The following is an 18600-nucleotide window of genomic DNA, read 5'->3' on the forward strand; positions in this document are numbered from 1 at the left end:
TTCCAAGTTAGTGTGTTCAAGGTCATTAATAAACTCATGGCAGTTCAAAAATTTTACCTTGTCAGGAAGTGCACCATCAATGTAATTCAAGCACATGCTAACATTAATTCTAGTTTCTTGCCATATAATTAACCACCAGGATTTTATCTTTGCTAATCATATCTAATCAATAAACCCTAAAGTCCTCTTTCAACACTCAGAAATCGATCATAATCTTAGATATTTTCTTAAAAATTATGTGTGCCTGCACTGAGTGTAGACCACTCTAAACACATGTGAAAGCAGATAAAATGATGACATCCGGATTATAATTGTAATGGATTTCCTATATTTGCATATAGGGAAAATATATAAAAAATAGAACCTAAATTTCAGCCTCTAAGGTTATTCTTGTATGTGATTGTTTAGTTCTCATATCATACTAGTCGTGGACTTATTTATTAAATAAAAAATACTATGGGTAACTACAATAACATACCTTAAGCTTTTATAAAAATATAGAACTTTTAAAAGAATATGCAAAATAATCGAGACCGGGGGGTTCTCGCCTCTTATTTTGATGTCTGGATAGCGCATTGTAATTTACAGTCTGCTTCTCTATATTGTTGAATGGAACTCCAGTGATTTTCTTTAATAGCTCTTGTGGTTTTGAGACTGGGTGATCCATTGTCTTTGCTACTATTTGTTATTGCTGTGGAAGTTCTCAGGAAATTATCTTAGGTCCTGTGGATTGAGCTTTTCTACTTGGATTCTTAGTAAGGGATTGCAGCCATGATACACTCAGCATTTCCCATCTCTTATTTGTAGATGATACCTTTACATTTTGTGGGGAAAACCAAGGTAATATTCGATCATTGGGGGCACTTTTTTTTTTTTTTTTAATGTTTCGAAGCTATTTTTGGCCTAAAAGTGAATGTAGCATGCCAAAATTGGTTCCAGTGAATGTTTATAATGAAGAGAACATATCTCACATATTGGGATGTAAAGTATCCTCTTTGTCTATGAAACACGTTGGACTCCATTTGGCTGCCTCTTTAAAGACAAAGGCTATTTGGGATGGTGTGATTGAAATGGTAAGAGTGCAGATTGGCTAGTTGGAAAAGGATGTGGTTGTCCAAAGGTAGTAGGTTCAATTTCATCGAAAGTGCTCACCAACTTGCCCACTATGTCTAATCCTATTTCTCGTCACCACAAAGGTGACTCCTTAGAGTAGAGAAGCTACACTGTGACTTTTTTATCGAGTGGGAAAGGTGCAAAGTTTATATTTCATCTGGTAAATTGGATAAAGGTATGCACTCTAACATCTGGGGGAGGGTGAGAGCTCAAAATTTGTTAATGTTCAACAAGCTCTTTGGGAGAAATAGCTGTAACGATATCGACAACAAAGGGAGGCTTTATGAAAGGAATAACAAACTCGAAGTTTTGAGGGATTTGAAATGAGTGCTCGAAGTGGCTAACTTTGAGTAGAGAAGCTACACCATGACATTTTTATTGACTGGGAGAGGTGAAGAGTTTAAATTTCATCTAGTAAATTGGATAAAGGTATGCGCTCTGACCTTTGGGGAGGGTGAGAGTTTAAAATTTGTCAATGTGACGTAATGGTAGGTATGCCCCATCCCCGGGCCAATCGGAGCACCTTTATTTTTACCACTTTGCCCTTGTTTAGTAGAGAATCAATTGAGTGCAAAGTGACAAAATTATAAGGTAGGAGTTTTTCGCTCGCAGGCTTTCCATGGTACTTCCATGATGTTATGGTATGTAAGCCCCATCCCCGGGCCACTCGGAGCACCTCTTATTTTTCCCACTTTGTCCTTCCATAGTAGAGAACCAATTGAGGGCAACAAGTTCTTCGGGAGAAATGGTTGTAATGATCAACAACAAACGGAGACTTGACTCGAATTTTGAGGGATTTGGGATGAGTGCTTGAACAAAGTGAATGGACCATACAAGGTGGGATTGTGGAAACATATAAGAGGATAGGGGCCTTTTCTAGAGACTCTTGATTTGAAGTCGGTGATGGGTCCAGAATCAAATTTTAGCACGATTATGTTGTGGTGATAGGGTCCTCAAGGAAGCCTTTCTAGAAGCGTATGGGATTGCACAAGTGCATAATGCATTAATAGCCAATCTTCTACAATTTTCCAATGACCCCTCAATGGAATGTCAATTTTTAACCCATAGGGGTTGGCTCAAGTGGTAAAGGCCTTGGGCTTCGGGGTATGCTCCCATCAAGTCTAAGGTTCAAATCCCCTTGGGTGCAAAACAAACTCTAGGGGCCATTGGACTAGGGATTTTTCCCTTGAATTACCCAAGGTGCACTTGCGGGAAAGTCCTTGCCGAGGGCCTGTGCACCCCCCGAGATTAGTCGGGACATCCAATGCCAATCAAATAAAAAAAGAAAAGAAATGGAATGTCAATTTTTGCAAGGTTGCTCAGAAATCTCTTAGCAACTTATAGCTGCCCATGATGGCGGAAGTTGATGCCTTGGTATAGATTTTTGATCTAATAAACTTCATTTGAGTTGGAGAAGTATTCAAGGCCCTTTGGTTTCCTTAAAAGCGTGGTTCATTGTTCGTCCCTATTATCAGGTCCTCACTAATCAAGATATCCACTTAGCAACCACACATGGGGAGGAGACTTTTTTTTTTTTTTTAATTTAAGGTTTGATTTTGGATTTTAAAGTTTTTATTATTACTTATGGATTTTTTAAGTAGCTTGGATATTTTATAATATATCATATTTTATTTTATTTTTATAAATTAGCTTATCTGTGATTAAGATGACGTGTGTCAGTTTCTTATTAGCTGACACGAATCATATTTGCCTCATGGCCTATTATGCTGTTAAGAAGTAGGTTGGAGGTATTTAAATGCAAGTTTTTCCACACCAAAGTATCAATTGAAGGAAAAGTGAAAACTTAACGCTGTTTGCAAAATTGCAAAAACCTAGGTATTGATTATGCAGTTAAACCTATATTTGAAAAGAAAAGGAATGTAGAAAGAAAAAATACACGTCTCTCTTTCCACAAAATTCATGACATCATTGAAGGGAAAGGTTCATGTCTTGGGGGTCTATATAAAGGATGGCTTAGCCAGCCAAAGAAAGAAATACAAAAAAGAAACGAAGAGAGGAAGTTGCGGGAAGAGAGAGGGAAACTAAGGTAAGTAGATATGCTCATATAATTGTTACCAATATCAATGGATTGTTCTTTTTGTAAAATTGTGTTTAGGTATTACGATATACTAAAGCCTGTTCTTCAGTAGCCCGATTTATGCACCAAATATTATAAAAGATGTACAGGTTTTATGAATGTGCTTCCACTACGTGATGCATTTATAGTTGCTTCTGTTACATGATGCATTTATAGTAAATATTATGTTAAATGATGAAAGAAAGAAAGGAAAGCAAAGGAAAATGAAAGTGACTATGAATGAATGAATGTGCTAATGCTTTTTACTGGTCATTGACAGTTGAGAAATTATGGTACCAGAGGTTGACAGGTGGATGGCAACGCCAGGAATAGGTCACTCTAGGGCTCCTAGTTTATCAAATGATGTCAATTTCTTTTTTACTGGGTTACACCTGAAATCTCGTACTAGAACCGAGATCTCTACGATTGCCAACCCTTACACACAAGGCATAATCATGTGTTGGCCATTTGAGGAGATTAAAGGAACTATATGTGATATGTTTGAACATTATTAAACTGTATGCATGTTAGTGAAAAATCTATTTAGAATTACGTTTACTGCATCATGTATTTAATTACTGAATATTCAACTCCCTGTGATTTTTATGTTTTTAACTGTCCCAGGTATTGAGGAGATTGAAGACGAATCAGCAGGTCAGACTTAGAATTGGAGACCATAACCTTGCCATAAGAGTCATACTAATGTTTAGTTTTGTTTCCCTGTTGGTTTATTTTTATAAAGGGAACCTTATTAAACCTATCATCATATGGGGCTTGCTATATTTGCTACCATATTAAGTTTTATTGATAAAATCTAAGTCATGTTTAGTTATTTATGGAATTACCTTATACTAGGCTCATGGAATGTTAACATTAGTAACATCTCGAACCCTAATGGAATGGAGTATTACACTTAGTTACTATGAATGCTGCCTTTTCTTTTCAAAATAGAAAAACTGCTATCCGCAATTGGGCAGGCAGGGGAAGAGAGAAAAAATCACAAAGCATAGTTAACGAGAAAACTTAAACACCAAGTCAAATGAAAATAACAACCAAAAGGTACAAATGAAATGAAATAACCATTCCTTCAATTTAGATCAAACTTCAGGCTTACCTAAGAGGATTTGCCAAGATTCGTTGCCCAATAGTTACAAAACTTGTCTCCTGATTGGACATGAACCATGCTAGTGATGACACACTGTGAAATACATTGGAATAAGGTAAGCACATAATCTAGTAATAAACACAGCACAATTTTTCTCTTTTGGATGACTTGCTTTATCATCATCAGCATTCATAGAGATCTAATTATAATTAAGTAAGTTTGACCTTCCAGTGAATATATGCTCCCTTAGACCTAATATTGTCGGCTTCCGCCGGCTTCGGCGACGTTTCAGGAATTCCTCCAATACATTCCTCATTTTGAAAGCTTCTTCAAAGTAATTATCCTTCAAAGAGGGGGGGCGGGGAACAATAGAGTAAGGTCTAAGGAAACACAGCAAGTCACTTCATAATGTATCATCAATCAAAAGTGAAGGCAAATTACCTGATTCATGTCTATTGTTTGCAGTGCTTCTCCACGAGTAAAGATAATGGCATGATTTTGATTTTCAGGTTTCCCTTCACCAATATCTACTGGGCGCCCTGGAAGCTTGATGCGGTATACTTCCTATTAAGGTATAAATGAATAAATGTATTTGCATTATGCACATTAGTACATTACTCAAAACAATGTACTCAAAACAGATTGCAGTGGTTGGAGTCCAAATGAAAACCTTATTGTTCTCATAAAATGATACATACATCCACTAGTAAAACAAAAATATAATGGTAGCAGCCGAATGAAATGAAACAAAATCTAAACAAATGCTTGCTGTATGTTTTAATAGGCCAGGCTGTGCCTAAGGAATGAGAGAGAGATGAATTAGCCAATACTAAATGGACCTGTGCTAGTTACCATCTAATTGGGGTTCAAAAGAAAACTCTCTTAGCATTGGTTCATTTGATTTGATCGATAGTTCAACACATACAGACTTCATTAGAGATGTATTTTGAATGTAAACTCAATATCGTGAGCAGTTTTGAAAGCTTGATTTTCATAATAGGTGTAGCCTGTTAAACACTACACATTCAGCCAACAAACAGAATATAAATGCACCTGAAATCAATAGCTTATTCTTGCATACCTCATCATACTTTTCCCCTCCCTTGACAAGAACAGAGAAATAGAGCTTTTGAGTTTTTCCATTTACTTTCTCTTCTCCTTCATCTATGTAAGCAATGCGTAGAGATGGATACCTACACCATTTTTAAATATTTAAAGATCTACCAACACATTGGACTCTTTGAAGAGAGAAATTTCAATTTGAAATAGTGACTCACTTTAACATTAGATTAAGAATATTACTGTAACAGCTTTTATCCCTAAGATCATCAGATTTTTTCTGATTCCCGTAAACCTGACAAGAGACAACATAGGTAAACTTCAAATCAGCCAGGGCTTGTGCACGATCAATGAAAGCCTTCTTGTCACTGTCATTCAAAACCAAGTTTTGGTAGCCACCATAAATAGCTGCAAAGAAAACACTGAGCAGATCGTTACAAATCCCATTTGCCAAATGGTCAAATCCTAAATATGTTGGAATGGAAAGTTGAAATATGAATTAAGAATCAAACTGATATGACAGAAACCACTGACCATTATCTCCTGCAAATTCCAGGAAGCATTGAAGTTCCAGAGCTTTTTTGTAGTACATCATCCCTCTCACTGACAACCATATTGATAGCAGACATAAATTCAGTTGAAATCCACAAATGCACATACCCGACGTACCACAAATTCATCACTATCAAACCTGTTCTAGCAAGTGTCTGCCCTCTGTAAGATACCCACTCACAAATTAACTCCATCTTTGCTTTCTCACGATCTGCAGGTTCACAATCTTTTCTAGTATTTATAGTTTCTGCGATGCGTTCTTCGAGATTTGTCCATTCATCTAATTTGTGACCATTGTAAGTGGTATGTTTCATACAATGAAAAGGCATGCAGTAATGACATTGGAACTCACCAGGATATATTTTTTTTAGGTAGAACAAAACTGATATCCCATCCTCATTTTCCTTGTTTAGTTCGTCCACAGAATAAAGGACGTCTTCTTTGTAATATGGAGTTAAAACACTATTCCACAAAATATCATTCAAATTTCCTTTTAGTAAGTGTTGATAGCAAATAGTAATTATATTATACAAGTAAAAGTAAAGAATAACTAGTAATTTACCAGCTGACCACACAATAATTCATAGATACAGGCAAGCAAGCATTCTTAAGATACTAAAGAGAAGCATATGAGAAATTCATTACCACAAGAACCATATCAATTATTCGCTTTAAACAAAACTTCAGTTAGTCACAAATGGCTTTGAAACTAGTTCTTGGCATGAGCTTAATCTTTCCAAATTGATGAAAACTAATCTGTAAAATTATTATTTTCATTCTTAAAATTTCTAAGTCCATCTTGTTTTCAACTATGGTAGTGAGTGGGGGATGGTGTTCTAAGGAGGGTAGGGGGTCATATGGAGTGAGATTATGGAAATTTATTAGCAAGGGGTGGAACACCTTTGAAAAACATATTAGGTTCGGAGTGGGTGACGGAGCAAGACTTCGCTTTTGGCATGATGCTTGGAGTGGGGAGAGTGCTCTTTCCACTATCTTTCCACTCGCTTTTAACATGGCTGGAAATCAGCAAACGGCAGTTTCAGATGTACTATGCTGTACCAACGAGACGGTAACTTGGAATGTCACTTTTACTAGAAATGCTCAGGATTGGGAGCTTGATGAGATGTCAGCCTTTTTTAGCCACTTGTATTCAGCAAAGGTAGGAGGAAATGGGGGAGACCGTATGTTGTGGATTCACATAGGGAGAAAAGATTTTACTGTTAAATCGTTTTACAAGGCTTTAACAGCACTACAACCCATCTTTTTTCCGTGGAAGAGTATTTGAAAAGCACAATTTCCGCCTAAAGTTGCGTTTTTTACTTGGATAGCCGTGCTTGGAAAGATATTGACGGTTGATAACTTAAGGAAGTGGGTATGGTGGTCATGGAGTGGTGCTACATGTGCAAAAGGTATGGAGAATCGATAGATCATTTGCTTTTACATTGTGAGGTGGCGGGGGAATTATGGGCTGGTATCCTTGATAGAGCCGGACTGAGTTGGGTAATGCCTAAGAGTGTGGTGGAACTACTAGCGTGCTGGAACAGGAGGCATAACAGTGCACAATTGGCAGCAGTGTGGCGTATGTTACCTTTGTGCCTAATGTGGTGTTTATGGTCAGAAAGGAATGATAGGTGCTTTAACAACAAGGAGCGTGCAGTGGGGGAAATCTGGAATTGTTTTGTATTCTCTCTTTTACAGTGGTTTTCTGCCATTGTACTGAAGGGTGAGAGTGTCCATGAGTTTCTATCTTCTTTTCAGCTCACTAGAATGTAATTAGGTGTCTCACTTTGTATACTTCCTGTGTACTTGGGCATTGCCTAGTTTCATTCTATTCAATAAAGATATCTATTTACTTATCAAAAAAAAAAAGTCCATCTTGTTTTCATAGAGAAAAATCATCTTGCCAGTGACTAACCTAAAGGGCAGCATCTTACGGACTTTCGGAGCACTTGGCATAGTCATAAACAAGGAGTTTGCAAAGAAAGTTATGCGGCGGCGAGCCTCCAAGTTCTGAGGCACATTTATGGCAGATTCCTTGACAGTCAATAGCAAATAGAGCCTAACAACCTATGGAGAAACATAAGATCTGATAAGTCTGAAGATCTCAGATAAAAATAGTTTAGCATTTTTCATGAAAAATGTGAGAGCAAACCTTGTCCTTCCACGGTTTTTGCTGCATCAGGTAGATGTCAAGCCTTTCAAACCTCTGCTCTTTTTGGGCATTTGAACCATGGTGAGCATTTTCCAGGATTCTATAAGGAAATGACAAAACCAATAGCATATAAGATTCATGAGCATTTATTTTGAATTAAAAAAAATCCTTCTACATCTGTGCATACATAAATGTCTCTCACTACTTACTGATTGTCAGCGGCCATAATATCCCGTGTGATTATCTCCATAATATCCTGTAGGACATTGATTATTTGAGCTTCAGAAATTTTTTCCTCCTCAGCTTGCTGTCAATTTGCCATCAAAAGTAGTACAAGAGTAAGAATTAAGACTATCAATTAGTTTTGAAGCGACCATAAATTTACAACAGGGAAAAATTATATGTACATAAACGGAGAATAATACCAATAGCGTTAGAAATTTCTCCAACTTCTCACTTAGTTGAGGCAGCTCGCTCATTTTAAAATTGGATAAAAGTTTCTTGTTCTCTATGCTACTATCTATTTCATGACATATCTGCATCAGAATCCTGATAAACAAGAAAAATAAAATGGACGTGAGTCTTAAAATAATAGGCTGGACAAGGGAATGAAAAAGAGGGGGGCTGGAATTGTCAATGAATTTATATATAGCCAAGTCTTCTAAAAGATGATTTATATAATTCAAGCTGGTAATATGAATGCTTGACTTACATCCTATCTTTTTCATCTTCCAGAAGGCCATATATAATATCTCTGAGTGTCTCATAGCATTCAATAACTGCTGAATGCATGTAAGCATCACTCCTGATCTTCTTAAACAAGTCATCATCATCTCCTTTGAAATCTTTTGCCATGTCTAAGGCTATGGGAATCTACCACATGGAACAAAAGGTGCATAAAAAACAAAACTAATGTTTAGTCTAAAAATTAGAGCAACAAAAAGGGATGTACCTTACTGGCAAGCAGAAAAGGAGGCCACTGGACAACAGGGATGTCATTTGATGAATATGGAACAAACAACAGGTTTCTGTCCCTGAATGATCAAAAGCGAAATGGGATAACTACAGAGATAAAAAACGCATTTCATATATATTTAATTATTCGGCCAAACAGCAATCAGGACCTATTGCTAATCAGGTCTTCCAAGCGCATGGAATGTATGAACTCATTCCACACCTGAGAAAAACTGGCAATGTCCTTCCGTTCTTGCAATGAATCCTGCCATGGAAAAGTATACAACATGGTCAAAGACAACGAAGATGAAAAACTCCAAGTCAAGTAAGCAGAAATGATAAAAACGCCTATACAAATTTCCTGCTCAAGTATAAGGTATGAAATTTATTTGCATTTGTTATGAAAATTTAATGAGTTCAAATGAAACTTCATACACTAAGGAGCACTTCGGAAGTGTTGCAAGGTGATAAAAAATGAAATTACCAAGTGATTCCTTTTGTTTCCCTTATGTAGTAATGGCACAAGACGTTCACAGAAAGCTGAAGGTACAGCTGCAAATCTGGATCGTAACATTCCAAGTGTCCGTATCTGACAAACATCAGGCAGAAAACCATTATTATTAGCCATGACAAATCTGAAACCACATAAATAGCATTAAAAATTATAGTTTTCTCTCCCCTCTCCTTCCCACCCCAAGGAATCATATATGGATGGTGTTCAAAATTTTGCAACTAACCTCACCCAAATGGCTGAAGGCTCCATGAATCCCACCAAATAGAGTAGAAAATATGGCATACCATATTTGCGCATCCATAAAATAGACCTAGGCACCATAAAGCAAAGCGTAAGGGCATATACAGCATTCTTTTCTAACGAATGCAAAATAAGGAAATGACTTTAAATTTCTTTCAAGGGGAGTCATCTAATTTTCACTTACAAGGACAATTGGAGCCCATATCGCAATAACAATGCCGATATTATGTGTTACTAGAGCAGATTCAGATTGCAAGTTAGTATCGGCAATAACCACAGATAGAAAAAAAAGTAGGAAGACTGTTATGTTACCATTTGGAAAGAACTCATGCCACTGATAGTTACTGATTGGAATCTCCATAATCAACTTTGTTGGTCCAACTAGTGGCAGTATCTGTAACATAGCATGTAAATAGAGCTTAAACACCATGATATTATTCCAAGTGATAGTTAAAATACAGCGTAAGCAGCCTGAGAATGTAAAGAGAGCTTAAACATCCTGAGTTATTAGTATTCTAACAGCAGAGTTGGTCCAACCGATAGCTATGTTATTCTAATTAGGAACTTCAACCTTCAATCTGTCATCCCCTATTACAGGCTCTCCCATGAGTCTATAAGTTAGTAGTAGTATATACTATGTTGCATAACCATAGGTAATGTAGGAACCCCGACAAAATGGTTAAATGCTGTCCACAAGCATTCTTCTGTTGGCTTAGGATTGTAGAACTTTCATATAGGCAAGAGACTTATTAGGCCTCTCATGTGAGTTAGAGTCAGTTAGACAGGCTGGATAGAGAAGTTCATTCAAGACTTTCAGGACCACAACTATTTTGTTCTTTGCTTTGCTTCTTTTCTTTTTGGAGGGTGGGATTTGGGTTATAAGGATAAAGATAATACAGGGTTAAGGTTATGCAAGGTGGATTTAAATATTGAAAGGCCAAACAAGGTCTGCTCGTGTCTAAGCAATACTGATGCATCAAAAGCTTAAATAAGTCAAAGAAGGAAAGATGAAGAAAAGAAGAAAAAATCTACACCTTATCCTAAGATTCTTGACAGCCTTACACCAAGGTTTAGATAGAATGCATTACAAAATCGTCAAAGAGCATGGTTGCAGGAAGAATTTCATTAAAAACTGCTATTGACTGATTGGAAGATTTTTAAAATACATATAGTCTGCTGGAATCTTCTGATTTCATCGAGACTACAAAATATTTTCCCATAAGAATTTCTTTTTTTTTTTTTTTGATAAGTAAAACACATCTAAAAAAAAAACAGTCAGTACAGACCACAAAAAACGCAAATCAATACACCTAAACTACTTTTTTATTACTGAATTTAACATGCACACAGTTCATCTTGAACCCATGACCTCCTCTCCATCCAAAACATACCGGGGAAGGAGCTGAGATTTGAGCAAAAGTTTATTGGTAAAATCCAAAACCATTTTTTTTTTTATTGGCACCAGGTGTCCAGAAAAGTGTCCCAACTAATCCTAGGGGTGCATAGGCCCTTGGCAAGGAGTTTCCTGCAAGTTTACCTCGGGTAATTCAAGGGGAAATCCCCTAATCCGATGGCCCCTGGAGATTGTTTGCACCAAGTGGGATTCAAACCTTGGAGGGAGCATACCACCAAGACCAAGGGTTTTGCCAGTTGAGCCAACCCCTAGGGGTTAAAATCCAAAACCAAATTACATGGATTAATAAAATTTCTTTTTACTTAAAAAAAAAAAAAAAATCCAAAACCAAATTAAAACCCAGAACAATAATTCTGATGCTACAAAATTCTTAAAATTTAAGAAGTATCACCAACTCCTATAGTTTAATAAGGAATCAAAATGAATCTCCATGGTAACTGGACTAAGACCACAGAAAGTCCAAATTGGCACCACATCAGGTTATGAATCCACAACTTTAAATTGGTCTATATATTTGCTCTTCTTGAGGAATCCAATTCCAAATCCATGAATAAGTCATATGATCAACCCGAAATCCATGTAGCATAAAATATGGATCTTTAAATGGGTGACATACCTCAGTTTCACATAATTTTTCAAACCATCTTTTGCCTGAGCAAAGGTGAATAATTGAAATCTTGAAATTTCAACCAACTATTACACACACACACACATAAATTCACATTCATGATTGGGTGTGTGTATTATACGTGCAGGGCGGAACACATGCATGCATATATGTGTGTATATAAAGCATCCAACTTGGAGTAAAACGAAATATACTTTTTTTTATAAGTAAAACGAAATATACTCTTAAAGACACTGGAATAACAACAAATCATAGGAGTACTCACCTCGACATAGTAGCTAAATGCTAGCTTGCTGATTAGCAACAGAATCCAAAACAGTGTATATCTAAACACAGGAAAATGTAAATCGTTAATTAAAAAAAAACAACCTCCAAATTGCATGTAGGAAAAAAATAGACGAGACCTTAAAGGAAGTCCAAAATGGTATATAAAACTTTCTCTGAACTAATCCCACTGCCCACTTACTTGAGCCCTCTCTAACACTACAGAGGAAAGAAAACAGAAAAAGAAAAACAAACTAATAAAATTCATTTCCTTACTTGAGCAGTGAAAACATGTCCTCGTGCATACCTCTTCCCACATAAAGCTTGGGCTGCAAGGCGGTCAATAGACAAAGAACATTCCAATTTAATAGGGGAGAGAGAGAGAGAGAGAGAAATGTATAACAACTAGATAACATAAGTCAAAAGGAACAAAGGTCAGACATGCTTACCTGAGCCCACCACATAAGAAGAGTGATAATTGCCCAGTTTGAACGTTCCATGGTTCTTCGTAAAGGTGGAAGTAAAAACAGTATAGCAGCAAGTATATTGGGTACCAAATAAAGTGCAACAGCATAATTATAAAATGACTGATTCCTCCAATCCCCAGCCCAGCTACTGAAGAACTTCACCAATCCTGTTGGGTTCTGCACTGAACTGGAATAACCAATTGGCAGAACCACAGCCCACACAACCGCTATTGCAAACTTCAGAAGATACCGTATTATTTGGCTGAATTTCAAACTCTTCCAAGCATTCCAACTAAAAATTATATCCAGAGTGGCTGAAGAGCAGGTGACAGAGAATGTAAGAGAGCATCATAAAAGCCACTCAACCCCATAAAAGAACAGTTTATACGTTATTATAATTCTTACAGTTGCACCAATAACCAATACAACAGTAACTGAGAACAATACAGATGTAAGATTGTATTTTATTCTGCTAAAATCCACAGAAACTCCCACCAAAACATAGAAAAAAGGATTTTAAAATAAATCAACTACCTCAAGATAGCAGAAATACCTTGCAGAAGATTAAGAAAAGCAGAAGTAATGAATATGCTCAAAACACTTCGGAAGACATCTGCATCAAATAGAGCAGCAAGAGATCCAGAAGAACTCCAGCCAACAATTACCATTACCTGAAAACAATAACTTACACAGATAAAGCTCCACACAAAGAAAGATAAAAGAGTAAGAACACATTTTTAAATGTTAAGGCTACCTGGAAAGCCAAAATAAGAAATATCCACATTCGATCAAAACTTCTGTAAAGGTGCAAAAATGTACGGACTTCCACAAAATTTGTTTTAGGCTTCCTCTTTCCATCGACAGTTTGATTAAATCTCTGCCAAAAGCAAATGAAATTCCACAGCAATCTTTTAGAAAACATTTACTCCATATACATACACATCACAAAGCTTGTGTGTTAACATAATATATATATATATATATATATATAAGTTCAAGTTACATCCCTCCATGGCTTTACATTAGATTAATATTTTTTCACTCCCACCATATGACGTGTCCTCCCCATATTAAACAAGCAAACAAATTTGATATCAGATGTTATTTGCTATCAAATCCATAAACTTGTATATTTAGTATATTTCTTAAACCATAAAAAAAAAGATTAAATCTCAAATAATTTGTAACAAGATATCTCTGATCATCTTTTGTCTTTGATGAGCATAAATGTATGGTGAAAAACATATAGTCCATCAGTGGGATGGATAAGTGCTTTTGTTTTCTATTGGATGGAAAAATACTTGACCAGTAGAGAGATGCTGGTTCGTTTAACATTCACCAAAGGTTAAACGAGACTTATTAAGCATTGCAAAAGAAAGGGCCTGTCAATAGAGCTGGGCGGGGGAGGCAAGACTAGTTAGTAGGTCAAAGAGATGCCTGGCCAGTAGGCTGGCTCCATTGAAGATTCATTAGTTAGTAAGGATTTGTTACACATAACATGCCAACAACTTCCTCCTGGGAATCCTGTGTGATGTAGAGCTTTTCATAGAAATACAAGAATGCATTGCCCACTTCCTACAATCTTGCCAGCAGTAGTTGAAACTTTAAACAACATAAAAAAAAAAAAAAAGGTAGAAAAGGGGCAGGCCCATAGGCTTAATTTGACTCTTTTCAAAGAAAGACCCCCTCGCCAGTACTATATAAATAAGCTCACTCGCTCAGCTTCTTTCCTTCCAACTGAGGGAGCTTGGACAGTGTCAAAAGTAAAAATAATAGAGCTAAGAACTGAAGTGGTTTACGTAAAGAAGATAAGTACCATGTCTGCAGGTTTCGTTATATCGGAACGAAAAAAGTCTGCTTTGAGATCCATTGGCCACCCAAGTCTGAAACATCTGTCGGACCTAGAGACAAGGAAGATAATTTTCAAGCCACTAGATATTTGATTTGAATATAGAAAGGAATTTAGAAATCAAGAAACTCACCAGAAGTACTCGTTTAGATCATCATAATTTCTCCATGCTGAATGGCTTTCCGTGCCTCCTTTGTTTCTCATAACTTCCTTTTGCATCAATAGAAATCAAATTTCAGGCTGAAACTCATATATAAGTAGCATTTACTAATGAACGGAGTACAATCCGTACAATATTATGAATACCTTAAGCAGGACTTTGTAGATAGGGCTTATGATTTCCCTCAAAAAATATTCTTCATCACGTGCTGTCCCTTGGTATGTGGCTCCACTGACGCTTATATGCAAGATCTCATTTAGTTCATTGGCCATCTTGAACAATCAGGATTCAGGAAACAAGGGTTGTTTCAGAAGTCATAAGTTTTTGAAGCATATAAAACTTACACTAAGAAAATAAGTTACACATAAAACACAAGGACAATTAAATCACAGTTCTTTTATATTTACTTTATATTCCATAATGTCAAGTAATAAGTCAATTATTGATTACCCTAGTAACATTATTAGAGCCAATATCTGAAAGAGGAAAACAAAGTAATGTTATTTGGCTCTACTAAGTATACAATTGATCAAAATAAATTGGTTAGGAGACTGCAAAAAACAATATTATGCTATTTATCAAACCAAATCAAAAGAAAAATAATTGGAGGCCATATTGTTCACATAAACCCATCTAATTGTAGGGCTCAAAAACCCCATGATTTATCACATTAGCTTAAATTTCATTTGCTAGATAAGTGAGGATTCGAAAAAATATTTTCTTTTTATTGGCACTGGGCATCCAAGAACAAAGTCTCGACTAATCCCAAGGGTGCATAGGCTCTCGGCAAGAAGTTTCCCACAAGTGCACATCGGGTAATTCAAGGGAAAGTTCCCACCTATCAAAACAAATTGGAGGGAAAATTCCGCCAGTCCGATGGCTCCTAAATATTGTTTGCAACCCAAGAGGATTCGAACCTTGGACCTGGAAGAAGCATACCACCAAGACCAAGGCCTTTACCACTTAAGCCAACCCCTAGGGATACGAAAAAATATTCCTCACAATTCACCTTCTGCACTCTCATTTTCTTGTCTGACCCATGGGCACTAAAAAATATGTGATAACCTAAAACTACTCAACACAATCAGATCCCTTAACAGTTGACAGACCCTAAATCAGCTTAATCTGCTCCAAGCAATGCTGTCACAGATCTTTGACACGACCACCATGATTTCTGCCAGCGCAGATCTTTGATGGTTCTCATCAGGAAACATGTGCTGCAATACAATACCTCCAAGCCAAAAGGCATTATCAGGTTGCTTTTATTTTCACAACCAAGAGACCGACTGGACACATCTATATGATACCCAAGACTAATCACAATTGGGAAAGTCCGAATAAATGACCCACTTAGTACACACTATCTAGGACTCACCTGCACTAAAATCCAAATACCACAGCCTTTCTCTAAATGTGATCAGATCATAATCTATTTTAAAAAAATTCTTATTTAGATATTATTTTAATGATAAAAGGAAACAAGTTTCATTAATACTTTAGCAATTAATGGACATCTAGTTATTTGGTGCCCCAACCAAACATTTATTTCCATGACTCTCCGTTTTACTTATCAAAAAAATATTTCCATGACCCCACATCCATTTAACTGGTCAGTGTTACTTGTCTTTTGGGGTACTTTTTAATTGACTGTTAATTCTTGCAATATTTTCACGCAAAAAGGGCCTATAATTATGTCTTAGAATAGGATGTATTTCAACAAAAATGCAGCTCTTGTGCTTTACATCAATCTTTTGCCCAATTTTAACACAACTCCCTCCCTCTAAACTTTCCTGCATTTAATTGGTATTTGTTTTCTTTCTCAAATCTGTACTTTCAAATCTTCCACCCTTATTCAGATTTGAAACCCGTCCCTACCAACCTTTTCCTATTGCCTGATGTGCATGGTATGGGCTGTAGGCAGAAGAATTACAATTAGATTATTCTTCCTTACTTGAAGTTTGATTGATGTAAAGATGAGCAAACGCAAGAAAGATGATAAGTCTCATAAAATATAATGAAAAAAGTAAGGATTGATGATAGAACCCTTTTCTCACAAGGATTGGTGAGAAAACCTAATGGTAAATAGGAAGCCATCTTGACATGTTGAATGGTAGTTTGCTAATGCAATTATAGCAACTTTATGTTAGCATAACAGATATTCAAGACACTAGCACGACCTGGCAATAAGAAACAATCCTCGGCAGGTATACTTGAATGTTAACAAAAGAAACATACATTATGGAAAATGTAGCAAAGGCATTCAGGCATGAATCGGATATTTGAAGCTTCACCCCATATAAGAAGATAAAGTCCAATGTAAATAAGCTCTAACTGTTGTCTGTCAAAACCTTGAGAAGACCTGTAAGAGGCAACGAAAATGAAATATATGAGTCTCCGTATTGTTAGACACATTAAGCTAAAAACCTTTAAGATGTACAATGGGGCAGCAACAAAACTACTTACACAAACTTTGGTTTACGGTGCAGATAGTTACACCATGAGATATAATTCTTAAAAAGTTTACCCTTTATCTCCATTACAGAGGCACTACCCAGCTGCAATAAATTCCTTATCAATCTTCAATTTATAATCACATAACATCAACTTAAGGAATTTACTGAGCAAAAATAGAAAAATGAAACTCAAATGATAGTAAGATATATGAAGCAGAGGACAGCAATAATGATATACCTCAGTAGTATTTTCAGTTTCCTGGTTCCTTATGTCAATATTGGCAAGTAGCAATACTAGGTGCTCCCTCTGATTTGCTACATTCCCTTTCTTTGTACCCAAAAATGATAAAATGATACAATGTAAATAATATGAAACAATCTATCAGAATTTACATGAAAGAAGCCATTAAACTAAACAAAAAAAACTTCATTGATGTGTCCATATTCACACCGGCATTCATTTGAAAATTCCTTTGCATTGATTAGATTTCAGAAAAATAATATTTTAACTACCTGTATGGATGCACATGTAATACCCCTGATTGAGTAAAGAAAAGTGGTGAATGCAATATCACATTGTTTGGGAGGGAGAAGTTTTTGCCCTTTATATGATTTTAAGGAGTTCCAATTCTAACGTTGACCGGTCTATAGAGTATGGTCCAAGATGTGGCTTGGGCCTTCCTTGGGTCGTTATGGTATCAAAGTTAATCCAAAAAAAAAGTATAGACCTTGAGCCATGCCACCTATGATAGAATGGCCCGAAGAGGACATCGGGGATTTAAGATGGGGAGTATGTAATATTTTAAATTGAGTATAGGAATGTGGCAAATGGGATCACACATTGTTTAGGAGGGACAAGTTCTTCCCTTTATAATAATTATAAGGCGCTCCAATTGTAACAATAACTTGTCCTTTTGGAGTATGGCCCAAATGTGGTTTGGATCTTCCTTGGGTCATTACGAATTGAGCCCCTTGGAATCATTATAAAGAGAGAGTTGAAATTAACAAAAAATGCAGGATCTGAAAAGTAGAACCTGAAAAGGGATAGTGTTGAAGAACATGATATATAAGACTATGGGATCAAGGCTAATGGTCGTGGCCAAGGGTGAATGGCGCATTCATCATAACAGCCAAAAGGTGGTCACCGTGGTCCTAGTAGGCGGAATGGATGTCATCGCATATGATTGGTATCCAGTGATTAAATTCACCTCTTCCCATTCCTTTAAGCTTTAAGTATCTCGCAATTTAACATTGTATTGGTGTAGATGTCTTGAGTTCAAACCCTCACTCCACATATTAACTCATGTCTGTTAAAAATTTGATATGTTGGGTCCACTTACTAAGGAAAATTCTGACACACGTGATAGGGAATTTTAGAATATAAAATAAATGATTACATTCACCACTTCCCATCAGCTTAAATTTTTGGTACTGGATATTTTTTCTTTGATTGGCACCAGGTGTCCGAGAACAAAGTCATGTCTAAACCTAGGGGTGCGCACACCCTCAGCAAGGAGTTTCCCACAAGTGCACCTCAGCTAATTCAAGGGAAAGTTCCCCCAATCCGATGACCCCTAGAAATTATTTGTACCCAAGAGG

The 18600-nt window shown here is 36.5% G+C and overlaps 1 protein-coding gene across 1 annotated transcript in view; it reads right to left on the reverse strand.

The window, feature by feature from the left end:
- The window catches only part of LOC109013450 (callose synthase 7-like), a 31786-nt gene that overhangs the window by 4122 nt on the left and 9064 nt on the right, over nt 1-18600 (reverse strand). Inside the window, exons 7-36 of the mRNA XM_035689300.1 lie at nt 17240-17329; nt 17012-17103; nt 16784-16907; nt 14695-14820; nt 14522-14598; nt 14356-14440; nt 13294-13416; nt 13093-13210; nt 12522-12853; nt 12349-12401; nt 12074-12134; nt 10079-10160; nt 9951-10000; nt 9750-9836; nt 9497-9601; nt 9183-9277; nt 9011-9092; nt 8771-8931; nt 8484-8607; nt 8268-8365; nt 8059-8158; nt 7822-7973; nt 6259-6368; nt 6046-6186; nt 5889-5957; nt 5573-5762; nt 5377-5488; nt 4737-4859; nt 4520-4638; nt 4305-4388 (exon numbers count right to left, since the gene is read on the reverse strand). Coding sequence (XP_035545193.1) covers nt 4305-4388; nt 4520-4638; nt 4737-4859; nt 5377-5488; nt 5573-5762; nt 5889-5957; nt 6046-6186; nt 6259-6368; nt 7822-7973; nt 8059-8158; nt 8268-8365; nt 8484-8607; nt 8771-8931; nt 9011-9092; nt 9183-9277; nt 9497-9601; nt 9750-9836; nt 9951-10000; nt 10079-10160; nt 12074-12134; nt 12349-12401; nt 12522-12853; nt 13093-13210; nt 13294-13416; nt 14356-14440; nt 14522-14598; nt 14695-14820; nt 16784-16907; nt 17012-17103; nt 17240-17329 — 3365 coding nt within the window. The remainder of the gene's footprint in view (nt 1-4304; nt 4389-4519; nt 4639-4736; nt 4860-5376; nt 5489-5572; nt 5763-5888; nt 5958-6045; nt 6187-6258; nt 6369-7821; nt 7974-8058; nt 8159-8267; nt 8366-8483; nt 8608-8770; nt 8932-9010; nt 9093-9182; nt 9278-9496; nt 9602-9749; nt 9837-9950; nt 10001-10078; nt 10161-12073; nt 12135-12348; nt 12402-12521; nt 12854-13092; nt 13211-13293; nt 13417-14355; nt 14441-14521; nt 14599-14694; nt 14821-16783; nt 16908-17011; nt 17104-17239; nt 17330-18600) is intronic.

Source organism: Juglans regia, chromosome 1 (assembly GCF_001411555.2).
Source record: "Juglans regia cultivar Chandler chromosome 1, Walnut 2.0, whole genome shotgun sequence".
Taxonomy (NCBI): domain Eukaryota; kingdom Viridiplantae; phylum Streptophyta; class Magnoliopsida; order Fagales; family Juglandaceae; genus Juglans; species Juglans regia.